The sequence below is a fragment of the Myotis lucifugus genome, unplaced genomic scaffold, assembly GCF_000147115.1.
Source record: "Myotis lucifugus unplaced genomic scaffold, Myoluc2.0 scaffold_366, whole genome shotgun sequence".
Lineage (NCBI taxonomy): Eukaryota > Metazoa > Chordata > Mammalia > Chiroptera > Vespertilionidae > Myotis > Myotis lucifugus.
In genome coordinates, this window is record NW_005871414.1 from 567,714 (window position 1) to 580,678 (window position 12,965).

At 54.5% G+C, this 12,965-nt stretch overlaps 1 protein-coding gene across 3 annotated transcripts in view; it reads left to right on the plus strand.

Annotated features, from left to right (window-relative positions):
- Nucleotides 1-3,365: 3,365 nt before the first annotated feature.
- The window catches only part of FAM107A (family with sequence similarity 107 member A), a 19,027-nt gene continuing 9,427 nt past the window's right edge, over nt 3,366-12,965 (plus strand). The window contains exon 1 of one of the 3 annotated variants that reach the window (XM_006101489.2): nt 3,366-3,555. In XM_006101489.2, the coding sequence (XP_006101551.1) occupies nt 3,477-3,555 (79 nt within the window). In that variant the 5' untranslated portion in view covers nt 3,366-3,476. Of the gene's footprint in view, nt 3,556-3,728; nt 3,846-11,043; nt 11,471-12,965 lie in introns of those variants that run through there. The other 2 variants (XM_006101492.3, XM_006101490.3) reach the window with 2 other exon arrangements.

The following is a 12,965-nucleotide window of genomic DNA, read 5'->3' on the forward strand; positions in this document are numbered from 1 at the left end:
TTTGAAGAAACAAATAGATGAGATTTGAGAGGCTGGCAGGGAGGGTCCAAGTTGCAGAGACCTTGAAGGCCAGGGGAAGGCGTGCAAGTCTGGTTCCAAGTGCAAAAGGAAGGCACTGAAGGGCTTTGAGTAGGACAGGGTCAGGGTTTGAGTTACATTTTAAAAGCTTGCTCTGAAGTTTATGTGGACCATGACCTGAAGGAGAGCAAGCTACTGCAGGCACCCAGGCATACGGTGGGGGATGGGGGCGGGGGGGTGGCCTTGGCCAGGGTGGAGGCATCGGGAGGAGTGGATGGATTGAAGAGATCCCAGGTGATCCCACCAGGCCTCAGTGACCTGAGGACTGTGGGTTTCAGAAAGACAGGGCAAGGCAGACCTCCCAGCTCCTGAGTGACAGAGCCAAGAGCCACTTGCTAAGCTGGAGGTCCAGGGGATGAACAGGCTGGGGCTGGAGTGGTCAAGTGTTCTGTTTGGGCCACTAAGCATTGGGCCTATTAGACGCTCAAGTGGAGATGTCAGGTAGCCTGTTGGACAGTGTTTAAGCTCACAGTGAAAGTCTGGGTTGGAAACACACGTTTGGGGATCTTTGGCTTAGAGCTGTTTTTAAAGTCATGGGTGTAGAGGGAGAAAAGAAGACGCCCAAGAACTGCCCTTGAAAAGCAAACCCTGAAGCCTTCTGAGTTGACCCTTGAAGGAGAAGGAGTTAGCCAGGAAGGTGGGGAGAAGGCAGGCCAGGAAAAGGAACTGTGTGGATAAGGGCCCAACATAAAGAAGACATGACTCTCAGTGCTCTTCAAAATTGTCAAGGCCGTCAAAACCAGAGTCTGAGAAGCTGTCAGAGCTGAGAGAAGCCTAAGGAGACATGGTTTTAATTATTAATAATATATCAAAATTAGTTCATTAATTGTACCAAATGTGCCCTACATGTACAACTACATACATGTAAAATATTAACAATAGAGAAACTGGGTGTGAGGTATAAGAAATTCTCTGTATAATCTTCTCAATTTTTCTCTAAATCTAAAACTGTTCTAAAAAGTAATCTATTTTTTTAAAAGGGCATGAGTCTCATACATGCCCCCCAACACATACACATGTGCACTCTGAGGACATAGTAATGTGTTTCTCTGAAAAGTACGAGTGGACAGTATGAGGATCTTGACCCTGACCAGTCCTTTCTGTAGTCAAAAGACTCAGGGACATCCACTATTTCCTCACTCCTCCCCTGCCAAGGAACAGAGGGGCTCACCTCCACCTACTTGCTTTCTGTTCACAGAAAGAATACTCTCCCCGGGCCACATTTCATAGTGAAAATGAGAAGCAGAGACTAAAGGGCTCAGGTAAGTCAGATCCACGTAGGATCCCTGGGGGAGGGGGAAGGGGGGGAGGGGATCCAACCTGAGTTAATCCTCTGGGAATGCTGTCAACGCACATTCCTTAGCCACAACTTTCCTGAACCCCCACCTTGTTCAATCCTGGCTTGGTTTCCCCCCTGCAGCCAAAGCGTTGGTGCCGTCTGGGTTCAAATTCCAGTTCCACAACTAACTAGTTATGGGATCTTGGGCAACTCACTTGAGCCTATTTCCTCATTTCTAAAAGGGCCATAACCATACGTTACCGAAGAGTGGATAAAATGAAATGAATGGTCAACTGAGTGCAATTTCATCCTCTGAAGAATGGATATGAGACAGAGAACGCCAAATGTCTGGCATGGTGCCTGGCACGCATGGCGGCTGGTTGTTGATGACAGGCATGGTCAGTCTGGCCAATCAGTGAAGTCCCTGAAGATCCAAGTGTGTCCCTTGGTCCCTGGGACCGAGGATGCTGCCTGAGGATCAGAGAAGTACAGGGATCTCTGAATCAGAGCAGAAGCTGGGGCTGGGCAGTGGCCAAGGGCCCGCCAGAGAGGGCTTTGCTGGCAGATGGCCTGGCAGGCTCCAAGGCTGGAGAGGACTCAGCGGCAGAAGGAGGTGATACTGTGTGGCGGAGGCCCCAACAGCCAGCTCAGGAGCCCCTGGCCCAGCAGGTGCAGCCTTCACAGATGCCATCCAGTACCCTGGACAGCTCCAGGGGGTCTGTAGGTTTGGGGGGCACTAGCGTGTGGGTGGAGACTGGATTGGGTCTTGGCTCCTCCATCTGGCTGTGTGAGCAGGAGCCAGTCACCTCACCCCCTGCGTCTCAATGATCTCATCTACAACACCTGCCCTTCAGCGCTTTTGTAAAGAGTCCATGAAAGAACAGGGCAGCCCATGTCTGGGGTCAGACCACTTGAGTTTGCATCCCAGCTCCACACTCTGTGATGGCAGAGAAATTGTTTAACCTCTATGAGCCTCAGTTTGCTCATCTGCAAAATTGGAAGGCTAATAGATGCTCATTCATAGGGCTGTGAAGATGAAACAAAATAGGACGTAAAGCACACAGTAGACGTTTGCTTTTTGTTTTGGAAGAGAGCACAGCACCCAACACAGTAGATAAGCAACACTGTCAGTTTCTTATACAGTATCTTCCAAACCCGCCCGGTTGCCTTTGCCTCTTCACTTTTATTTATTTATTTTTTTAAACCAATAAGTATTTATTGGTTTTTTACAGAGAGGAAGGGAGAGAGATAGAGAGTTAGAAACATCGATCAGCCGCCTCCTGCACACTCCCTACTGGGGATGTGCCCGCAACCAAGGTACATGCCCTTGACTGGAATCGAACCTGGGACCCTTCAGTCCACCGGCCAACGCTCTATCCACTGAGCCAAACCGGTTAGGGCTGCCTCTTCACTTTTAGATTCTTTTGGTTGGTCCTCCCATCTCTGCTGTTAAAGATTCCACAAAGCCAGAGAAATCAATCTTGCGCAGTCCACAGGCTTCCCACCACAACCCTCCTCCCCCGGTGAAGTCCCCTGCTTCTCAGTGCCACCCACCCCAGTATAGTGTTCGTTCTGTGCTAGCCACTGTTCTAAGATACATCAGTTACCCTCACAACCCTGTGAGGTAAGTACCCATTTTACAGGTAAGAAAATGGAGACTTTGTGAGGTTAGGTAATTGAATCGTGGGGGTCACACAGCTATTAATTGGTGGCGCTGGGTTCCGATCCCAAGGATGGCACCTCAGAACCCCACACCTGCTTGTACGAGCACTGAGCCCGGCCAGCGGCCAGGGGAAGGAAGTGGAGGAGGTGGGAGACCACCTGGGAATCAGGACACCCGGTTCTCGCCTTGGAACCTGGGACGCGGGCCAGGGGTCCTCAGACCAGACGCTTACCCGCCGGCGCCCTGCCGGCTGCTGGCCGGGGGAATGCCCTACCCTTGCCCTGGGCTCCCGGTCCCTCCCCCGCGGCGCCTCCGCGCCCGGCGGCCGCAGCGCCGCGGTAACCTGACCCTCAGCGGGGTTTTGGCCTCCGCGGCAGAGACTTGCCGGCTCGGAACTGCGCTGCACCGAGCGCTCCCCGCCCGCAGTGCCGGCTCCGCTGTCGGGCGCGCGGGCGCATGGCGCAGAGGCTGGGCGAGCGGGCGCGGGTGCCCGCCGAGGCCACCGGGCTCTACCGGGCGGTGCTGCTCAGGTCGGGTGAGTGCGAGCAAGGCCCCCTCCCCCGCCTCCGTCTCGGAGGAGCGCGAAGAGGGCGGGGTGGGCGCACCGAGTTCAGCCCCGGGCCAGCCCGCCGCGTCGCTTCGGTCCTTCCCTTTCCTTTCCTCCCTTTCATTATGTTTAATTACTTTTCTTTCTCCCCTTCCTTCTTTCCTTCCTACATCCTTCCCTCTGGGGATTTGTATTGCTATGTGTGGGCGCGTGCACACACCGCTCGCTCGCACTCAGGGTCCTGACCACAGACGTCCTCGAGGTTCCTCTCTGGGCAGGTCGGTCCCTTACGCAGAGACTCGCGGGGCGCGGGGCGCGGAGGGCGGGTGGGTAAGGCCGGGGCGCGGGCGCAGGGCCCGGATGGAGCGCGGGACGGACTGAGGTCCAGGGGAGTATTAGGTTAGCGGGGGAGGGCGGGAGGGGGGAGAGCAAGTTACTGGACGGCGAGGAACCGGTTTTCTATACGCGTCATTTCAGGAGAAAAACATGCGTCAGGAAACGCGACGGCGGTCGTTTTGAGGGTGGGAGTTAAGTGTGTTTTCTCCCATTTGTCCTTTTATTTGAAGGAAACGTATTACTTTACTGCTCAGGACAATGAGAGATGTTTTCATTTAGGAAAACGAAACCAACGTCATATGTGGTCAATGTACAGATAATTTGGAAAACACGGGAATGTAGAGGGAAGGAAACGCTGAAGGTCCGAACTCAGCGTTTGGGACGTTTCCTTCTGGACTTTGTGCTTGAAAGCGACGCTCGGGGAAGGTGAAGATCGGTCCGTGCCGGTTGGGGGTGCGCGATTAGGAAGCCTCGGGGGCCTTGGGCGCCCGGGGAGCGACCCTCTGCCGCGAGCGAGGAGCGCCCCACCCAGCGGCCCCGCCTGCAGATCGCGGGAGGCAGCGAGGGGCCAGGGTTTCCCGCTGCGGGGCCAGCCCCTGGCGCCGTCCGCTCCGGGACCGATTGCCTTTCCCACCGGGACTGGCTCCCGCCGCGCAGCCACAGCTCCGGAGCCCGGGGACTAGGCTCTCCAAGTCCAAAAGCGAGCGCTGGCCGAGCCGCCCGGGCCGGCGGCGCCTTCCAGGGGAGGGTCTTAAATCTGGCGGCGCCGGGCAGGCAGAAGGGGAGGCGCTTTCTAATGAGAAGAATCTAATTTCAAATCCCAGCTCCGGCGATTCCCCCACGGAGCGCTCTCCCCATGTCCCCGCCCAGTTCCTAGCTCCTCACAGAGATGAGGAGGGCGCAGCTCTGTCCCAAACGCTGTGTTCCCTCTAACTGCAGCCAAGGACCTTACAGTGGTTCTCAACCTTCCCAATGCCGCGACCCTTTCATACAGTTCCTCGTGTTGTGTTGACCCCCAACCATAAAATTATTTTCGTTGCTACTTCATAACTGTAATTTTGCTACTGTTATGAGTCGTCATGTAAATATCTGATATGCAGGATGTATTTTCAGGGGTCGCGACCCACAGGTTGAGAACCGCTGCTCCAAAGGTAGCATGTTTCACTCGCAGCCAAACTAGCAGACCTATTAGAGTCGTTCCCGGCCGCACATGTTGGCCTGGTACCTGTACTACACACAGCGACGCAGCCAGGAGGGCAGCAGAGGCCTGTGGCTGGGCCACCTACTCTGTCTGGGCGGTGGGCCGCTGGCCCCTCCACAGCCCTACGGAGTCACCGCTAATTGTCACCCCCATTTAATGAGTGAGGAGACGGGGGCTCAGAGAGGACAAGCAGCTTGCTGGCCCATGGCCCTGCTGAGCAACCTTTTCTATCCCCCTAAAGCCTAAAGGGTAGAAAACACATTCAAACTTGGGTCCATGGATGCCAAAGCCTGCACACCTTCTGAGAACAGTAGTAACAACAGCAAATGCTTGTTGGTCGCTTGTTACTGCCGCTCTCCCTGCCAAATGCTGTACATCTCATGAACGTCATTCATTTAATCGTCCAACCAATATGTATTGACCACTGTTTTATTTAAACATGAGGAAACCGAGGCTCAGAAGGTCACACGACTTGCCTACGGGGTCACACAGCCCGTCGGGAGTGGGGCTGAGATTCACACCCAGGGCTGCCTGCTCTGGCTGTCTCACACGGAAGAGCAAGGAGTAGGACTGAGGGGAGAGGAGCCCACTCGGCCATTCAGTGAAGAGGCAAGATCCCCCTTCGGCAGTGACGGAAGACAGGATCGTAGAATCAAAGCCAGGATGGCAGCGTCTTCCTACAGTAGCCTCAACTTATGCCCCCAAGTACTACACCGCTTTTAGAAAAATTGTCATCTCAAATTACTTTAAAATAACTTAATATTAGAATAATACAGGCTCACCATGAATATTTTGGGAAGTCGAGAATAAAGAGAGGGACGTTCATTCACCTAGAATCCCACTAACCAGAAGCAGGCACTGGTGACACTGGGGATGCCTCCTTTTACTCTTTGCTGTGCAGAGGTTGTGTGTGGTCATGCGTGCTCGCTCTTCATTGCCGAGATTGTACTGACTCTAGTCTTTGACCTCACTTTTCTCACTTGGATGAAAATCTTTAATGCTCTTCAATGAGTGATCGAGAAAACAGCTCCCGCCTTGGAGCCCAGGCTCTGGGGCAGGTACTGTGTGAAGGGCTGCCCACCATGTTGTGTTTCCTTCTCTCCTCAAAAGGATGTCTGCCCCCTATTGAGGAAATGTGGAGTTGGAGGTCACCAGGTCACCCAGCTGTGCAGCCTGGAGCCAGGAATGGTGACCCCTGGGCTGGAAGGGTCCCCTCGGGGGGTCACGCATGCTTGGCCATGCCTGGTGGGCTGTGCAGGGCTGTAGTGAAGGTCCACCTGCAGTTGGCTACCGGCATCCTACCTGGAGCTTAGGCCCGGTTCCTGGCAGGGAGGGAAGCCTGTCTCTGTGGCACAGACAGAGCCTCCAGCCCTCCCTGCCAAGTAGGGTTGCCAGGTAAATACAGGGTACCCAGTTAGATTTGACTCTCAGACGCACAACCAATAATACTTTAGAGTCTAGAAAATCATTCATTGCTTATCTGAAGTTCAAATTTAACTGGGCATGCTGTGTTTTTGTTTGCTACGTGTGGCGACCCCACGGCCAAGAATCATGGAACTTTGCTTGGCTTGATAAGCGATGGTCTGCCCAGGTTCCTCTGTACACACACACTCACCCCACTCACATCCCTCTCCCCATCCCTAGATCCGCTGTCCATCTCTTGTCTGGCTACAAGTGAATTAAAATGCACTGGGAGTGGGGCATCCCAGGCCCTTCTGCAGCTGAGACCAGATTAACTGCCTAATTGCAGCCGGGTGGACAGCCAGCTTTCTGAAACAGGGCTCAGTTCTTCCCCCCTCCTTCGCACTTTCCTGTTTTCACGCTTGAAATCCCTGCACCGGGTAAATTCTTCCTAGTTCGAACTTGTTGTAAAGGCAACTCTCATTACTTTTATAATCTCTCGTGGATCCCATGACAAGTTTTTCTGCCAAAAAGCTCCTGCCCTCCCCCATTCCTTTCAGCCCAGCATGTAGGGGGGAGGGGAGGTTGGATTCTAGGGTTGTTGTGTGGGTGGCTCTCAAAACCCTCATTGAGGCTTGAAAAGTGGCCTTGGAGATAGAATGAATACAGGGCTGGGGAGGAAGTTTGGAGTTGCCATGGGAACTTCTTGTCTGATGTTTGTGGGCCCAGATAACTGCTCCGGCGCCTGTCGGCTTGGAGAAAAGGGGCAGAAATGAAAGAGGGTTTTGGAGTTTTTAATGAAAGCTGTAGCCACCGCCCACCGTAGATGCAGGAAGATTGCCAGCTCCCACTCACCACTCTCTCTCTGGTCTTCACTGCCCTCCCATTTGCACCTCTTGTTCTCCAGAAAACAAACTTCAGAGGGGCAGGAAGGACACGTGGGAGGGATGTGCTCAGCACTGGGATCCCCTTCAGGCCTCCATGGATTGAATCTGCCCCCCAGAGTGGGGAGGGGAAAGCCACACCGACTGAGGCAGGAGGCAGCACCTGGGGCTGAGTTCGGCCGGTACCTGGAGTAACCGGCTGAAAGGTTCATTTTCCCAGAAGGCCCTACTTTCCGACATGGCTGAACCAGATGTGAACCATAGCTACAGTTAGTTGGAAAAGGTTGCTCTTTTTCATGTTTCTTCTCTTTATTGCTTTTTTCTGACAGCAAAAGAAATCTATGCTTACTTGTCTTTTCTAAGCCACAAACACCACAAAAACACAGTGACAAAGGAGAAGAGCTTGTCATTTTATGCCATGGAATCGTGGTTCTCAAAGTCCCAAATATAAATCCAGACTCCTAGGCGCCTCCCTCATAGGTTCTAATACAGCAATGGCCCAGTAATTCCACTTCACCCCTCCTTCTAGGTGACGTCTAGCAATGATGTTCGAGATACATTGATCTAGAACTGACCTCCGTTAGTAGGTTAGTTAGGGTATCTGCATCCAGGTTGGTTCTCCATGTATATGCAGTTGACCCTTGAGCAAGACAGGTTTGAACAGCACAGGTCCCCTATAGGAAAATTTTTCCAATAAATACTGTAAATGTATTTTCTCTTCTTTATGATTTTCTTACTAGCACTTTCTTGTCTCTAACCTACTTTATTAGAGTAATAAATCTCTAACCTATTTATTTATCCTCGCAGCCCACAGTTCCTTTCAAGGTGTAAGAATACATTATCTATATATATAAAACCCTAATATGCAAATAGACTGAACAGCAGAACAACCGAAAAACCGGCTGCTATGACATGCACTGACCACCAGGGGGCGTGCATGGAACATGGCGGGCGTCGGCTGTGGTGGGTTGGTGGAGCAGGTGAGCAGGGGCACCAGACCAAAGTGGGCCACCAGTCGCTGTCATTGGGGTGAGCCTCTGATGGTTACTGAAAATTCTTTGCTCCCACCCACCACCATCCCACCCAGCGCTCGCACCTGGTGCCAGTCCTGATGGCTCAGTGCCATCAGCGGGTGTGAGCAGTTGGCTGCTGGCCCCAATTGCCCCTGAGGACTTCTCCACTTTCCCATGCTCCTGAGGGGCAATCGGGGCAGCAGCCGCCACTTGCACCTGCTGACAGCACTGGCACAGCTCGCACCCACTGCTGGCGCTGGCCCCAATGGCTCTGCACTGTCAGCGGTTGTGAGCAGGGCCCACGCTGTCAGTGCGTGGGAGCAGCAGCAGCAGAAGCAGGACTGATGGCAGACAGGGAACCAGGAGCCGCAGCAGGAGGGGCCAGGCAGGGGTGCAGAGGATGGACCAAGACCCACCCCTGTGCCCACCACAGTCTAAGCCCACAGTTCCTTTCAAGGTGCATGAATTCGTGCACTGGGCCCGTAATATAATACATATAACACAAAAATATGTGTTAATCGACTGTTTATGTTATCAGCAAGGCTTCCAGTCAACAGTAGGCTATTAGTTTTGGGGAATCAAAAGTTGTGCGTGGACTTTTGACTGCATAGGGGGTCAGTGCCCTTAACCCCTTGTTGTTCAAGGGTCAACTGTACTAACTTTGATTTGGGGAAAAGAGGAGGGGGGAGTTATAATACATGTGGTTTTGCAGTTTGATTTTTTTCACCAAACATGAAGTGGACACCTTTTCAGCTCAATAAATGCGCATGCTATGGACTGCATCCTGTTAGGGGGTGTAGCCTGCTCCCTTCCCGATGGGGTGTGGCTGGGGAAACGGTCGATCACCGATCGCACACAGAAGACGGTGCTGTGAGGAGCTCGGGGAAGTCAGTGCTTGGGTGTCTGCGTGTCAGTGCTGTTGCTGAGCACCGTGGCCTGGGACAGGTGTGCTAAGGAGGATAGGGGAGGCCCTGCCCCAGGCTGGCAGTCTCGTGGGGGAGCCTGATGGGTTGTAACAGGTTGAACCGTGAGAGGAGCTTTAGTGGGGAAAGTGCACCCAACCTCAGGGGGTGGGGGGTTCACGCCCAACTCTCCTTGGCTCTGGTTGCTCTGGGGCTACCGTTGGCGTCTTCCAATAAAGGGACACGAAGTAGGCCGCAGGGCGAGCTGGCATGGGGACCATCAGCGTCTCCTCTGGACGGAGCTGGGTTCCGGGGCTGTCTTCTCCAGGTGGGAGCGGAAGCTGTCGGCGGTCCCCCGGCCCCGGGACCCCTTGTGTTGCTCCAGCTGTCAGCGGGCACTGGGATTGGCTCAGACAAATCACTGTGGGCCCCAGAAAGGCCCAAATAAATAGCCATTTGTGGGACCAGGGCAGAGGAGTGGTCTGACAAGGACTTAGCTGTTGTCCCCTGTGTCAGAATTTAGTGAAATGAAGCCACATCAGAGTGGGAGGCTGGCGTGGCTACCACTCAAAGTACCTCAAGGGAAGCAGAATTTAGGAAGAAGAAACAAACAGGGACATTCGTTGTTTCCAGAAAATTACTTTCTCCCGGAGAACCTGTGACCCTTAAGTGGCACCGAAAGGCCCAGCGTGGCCCAGGCTCCCGGGACATGCCTGACCTGGCCCTGCCCCCTCGCTAGCCCCGTCTCCCACCTCCTCCTCGCGCCTCCATCACCCCAAGCTCATTCCCCCCCAGGGGCCTCTCCACTCGCTTGTCTTACTCCCTGCAGTGCTCTCCCAGGTGGACAGACTTCATGCTGCGAATCCTTCTCTCTGTTCAGCCTCCCTAAAACATCACCCCCTCGGTCCCCGCTTCCCAAGCCCCAGCCCCTCCCTCTCACCTCACCCAGAATCACTCCCATCGTAGCATTCAGCGAAGCGCAGCGTTTTCTCGGCTCCTTATCTTTTGTCTGACCCCCACCCCCTTGAATGTAGGGTCCCTGAGCACAGAGCTACCATCTGTCTCATGCACACAGGGAGCAGTGCCAGGAACATAGTAGGGACTCAACAGATGTTGTTTAAATGAATGATAGAGGCCAGAGAGGACAGACTCTTCTGAGAAAGTGAAGGTGGGAAGAGGGCCAAGTTTAACTGGTAGATGCCAGCTTCCTTGCGAGGGGATGGCCTCTGGCATCGACACGCATTCTTTATTTTTGCATCCACACGTTTGCTCACTGAGCCAGGACGGTGGCATGCACTTCCTGCCGGGCCCACGGCTGCATGCTGGGGCCCTCCCACAGGTCACACGGAGTCCAGTTCTCTCTGCAGGAAAAGTCCCATTTGCTGAGCATTGACTAAATGCTTTCACTGATGTCATCTCATCCGTGTTTTCTCTCATCCACCCTGTGATTCTCCACAAACACAGAAACCAGGCTCAGTGCCTGCCAAGGGGCTGGTGCCCAGGCCAGGGCTGACCCGGGGAGCGGGGACGGGGGTTCGGGGGGGCACAGGGGCTGAGCTTCCACTCCCCCACACTCCCCTGGGCCATGTCCTGTTGGTGCTTATCTGAAGTTCAGACGCAGTCCAGGGTCCCGAGTAAATAAAGTGCAGAGAGTTTTGGACCCACCCGTGGGAGGCCAAGAACTGGCCCAGGGCGGTTCCCCCTCCCTTCACACCCAGGAGCTCCGGGCACCAGCAGGAAGCCGGCTTCCCTTGCACCAGGCGGTGCTGGCTGCACTCTTGCCGACCCTCCCATTAGAAACGGAAATGCCTCCTCACTCAGAACAAAGCTTGGCATGTTTCTTATTCTGCAACAATCTGACAAAATAGGTATTTATTTGTGTCTCTCAAACGTGTGGCCTGGACACGGTGTTCCGCGTTGTGGAAGTGGCTGTGCACCAAGTGAAATACTTGTTACTATAGTAACAGTTCCTTTTTATTGATACCAGAATAAACAGGAATGCAAAGCTGCCTCACTTGCTGGCACATTTCAGCCGCCTGGCCTGTGATCCCGGGGGTTTAAGAACCGCCCTGTGGAGGAGGCGGCCGTGTAGCTAGTCTGGGACTTCGAGGTGGAGCGAGGAGGCCAGCAACACCGTCTGAGTTCCCGCAGGACGTGGGCAGAGAAGTAAGACCATTTCTCTTCTGTTTCACCTGCTGGGAACTGGGTGCTGGGCCGGGAGGAGGTACGGGGTCAGGAGGGCAGCCCTAGAGCACTGGGGTGGGCTGTGGGGAGTGGAGCTATTTAAGCTCAGGTACCCAGGCTGTGCCCCATCTGTGAGATGATGGGGAGGTGCCTCTGGGCTTGGGGAAAAGATAGGAGACAAAGTGGAGGGAGCACGCAGATACAGCCCTCCATTCTCGTTGATCTGTCTTCCTCAGATGGATCTGAGTTTAGACAGGATTTGACTCCCCCACGTCCATTAGCAGCAGCGTGGCAGTTTCTCTGCATCGCTGATGGACAGGAGGCTGCAGGGTGGCACCTGAGAGAACACAGGTCTGGCATCCGACAGCTCTGCTCCGATTCTAGCGCCTTCGCTTGCTGGCTGTGTGATCTGGGGAAATCACAAGGCCCCTCAGGGCTTCAGTTTCTTCGTCTGTAAAAAGGGATGACGACAGTACCTACCTCCTCAGTCTGTTGTAGGAGCTTCATGAAATGCGGCTGTGAGGTGCTGAGCACGGTATGTGGCTCACTGCAACGTTGACGTGCCACCCTCCTGCCTCTCTGGTACACTTGGCTTTTGCGTTTGGCGGTACGAGGCCAGAAGTCTGGGATTGGCCAGAAGCCAGGCGTTATGGGATTGGCTGTGTCACTTTTCGGCAGAAAACCTGTGTCTCCTGGTGGCTTGGACCCGAGAGTCACTTAGCTCTGCTGGTGGGAAGTACCAGCCAGGACCTTTCCCCTGCGGCCCCTGCCAGGTGGAGGAGGCACCGCGCCCCTGGTGGGCCAGCAGGAACGCCTGACCTGCTTTGTTCTTTGGTCAGCTGCACTGCCTCTCCACCAGCCTTGCTAAGGGCCTTGCAGGCCAGCCCTGGGCCTGGGAGGTCCGAGGGGCCCCGAGCAGAATGTTCAGGAAGTTCGTCTTTGAGTCCTTTTCTCATGGGGTGGGGAGGCTGCAGCCAGGCCAGGGGCTGCTGGGAGATCTGGAGGTGGCTCCCAGATACTCAGTTCTTTGGTTACCGGCCAGTGAAATACAAACGGGCACTTTCCCCACAGGGAGGGGGAAAGCGAGGCGCGTTAGGAAACGCAGTGGCCATGCTGGTCACTTTTACTGAAGGCCTCTTTCCCCTCTGCCAGCGGTTCTGTGGAAGCCTCTCTCTCCTCTGCCCCTCCACCTCGTGAAATGGTGAAGCAAGAAGGCCTGGTGGGTGTGTGCTGAGCCTGGCTGCTTGAATAGCAACAAGAAGCAAGGGCGAGGAAGGGAGGGCAGAGGAGTGCAGACTGACCCACACCCAGGGAGGGAAGGCCCCAGCTGGTCCCCTCCCAGACAAAGGCCGGCCGTGGGCAGACAACCTGTGGAGTCTGTCTGCCCAGCCCAGAGCTGGTATTCTGTATGGCTTGGATGTCCTCCAGGTACCAGGCCTCCATTTCCTCATCTATAAAATGGACTCACACTGCCTCT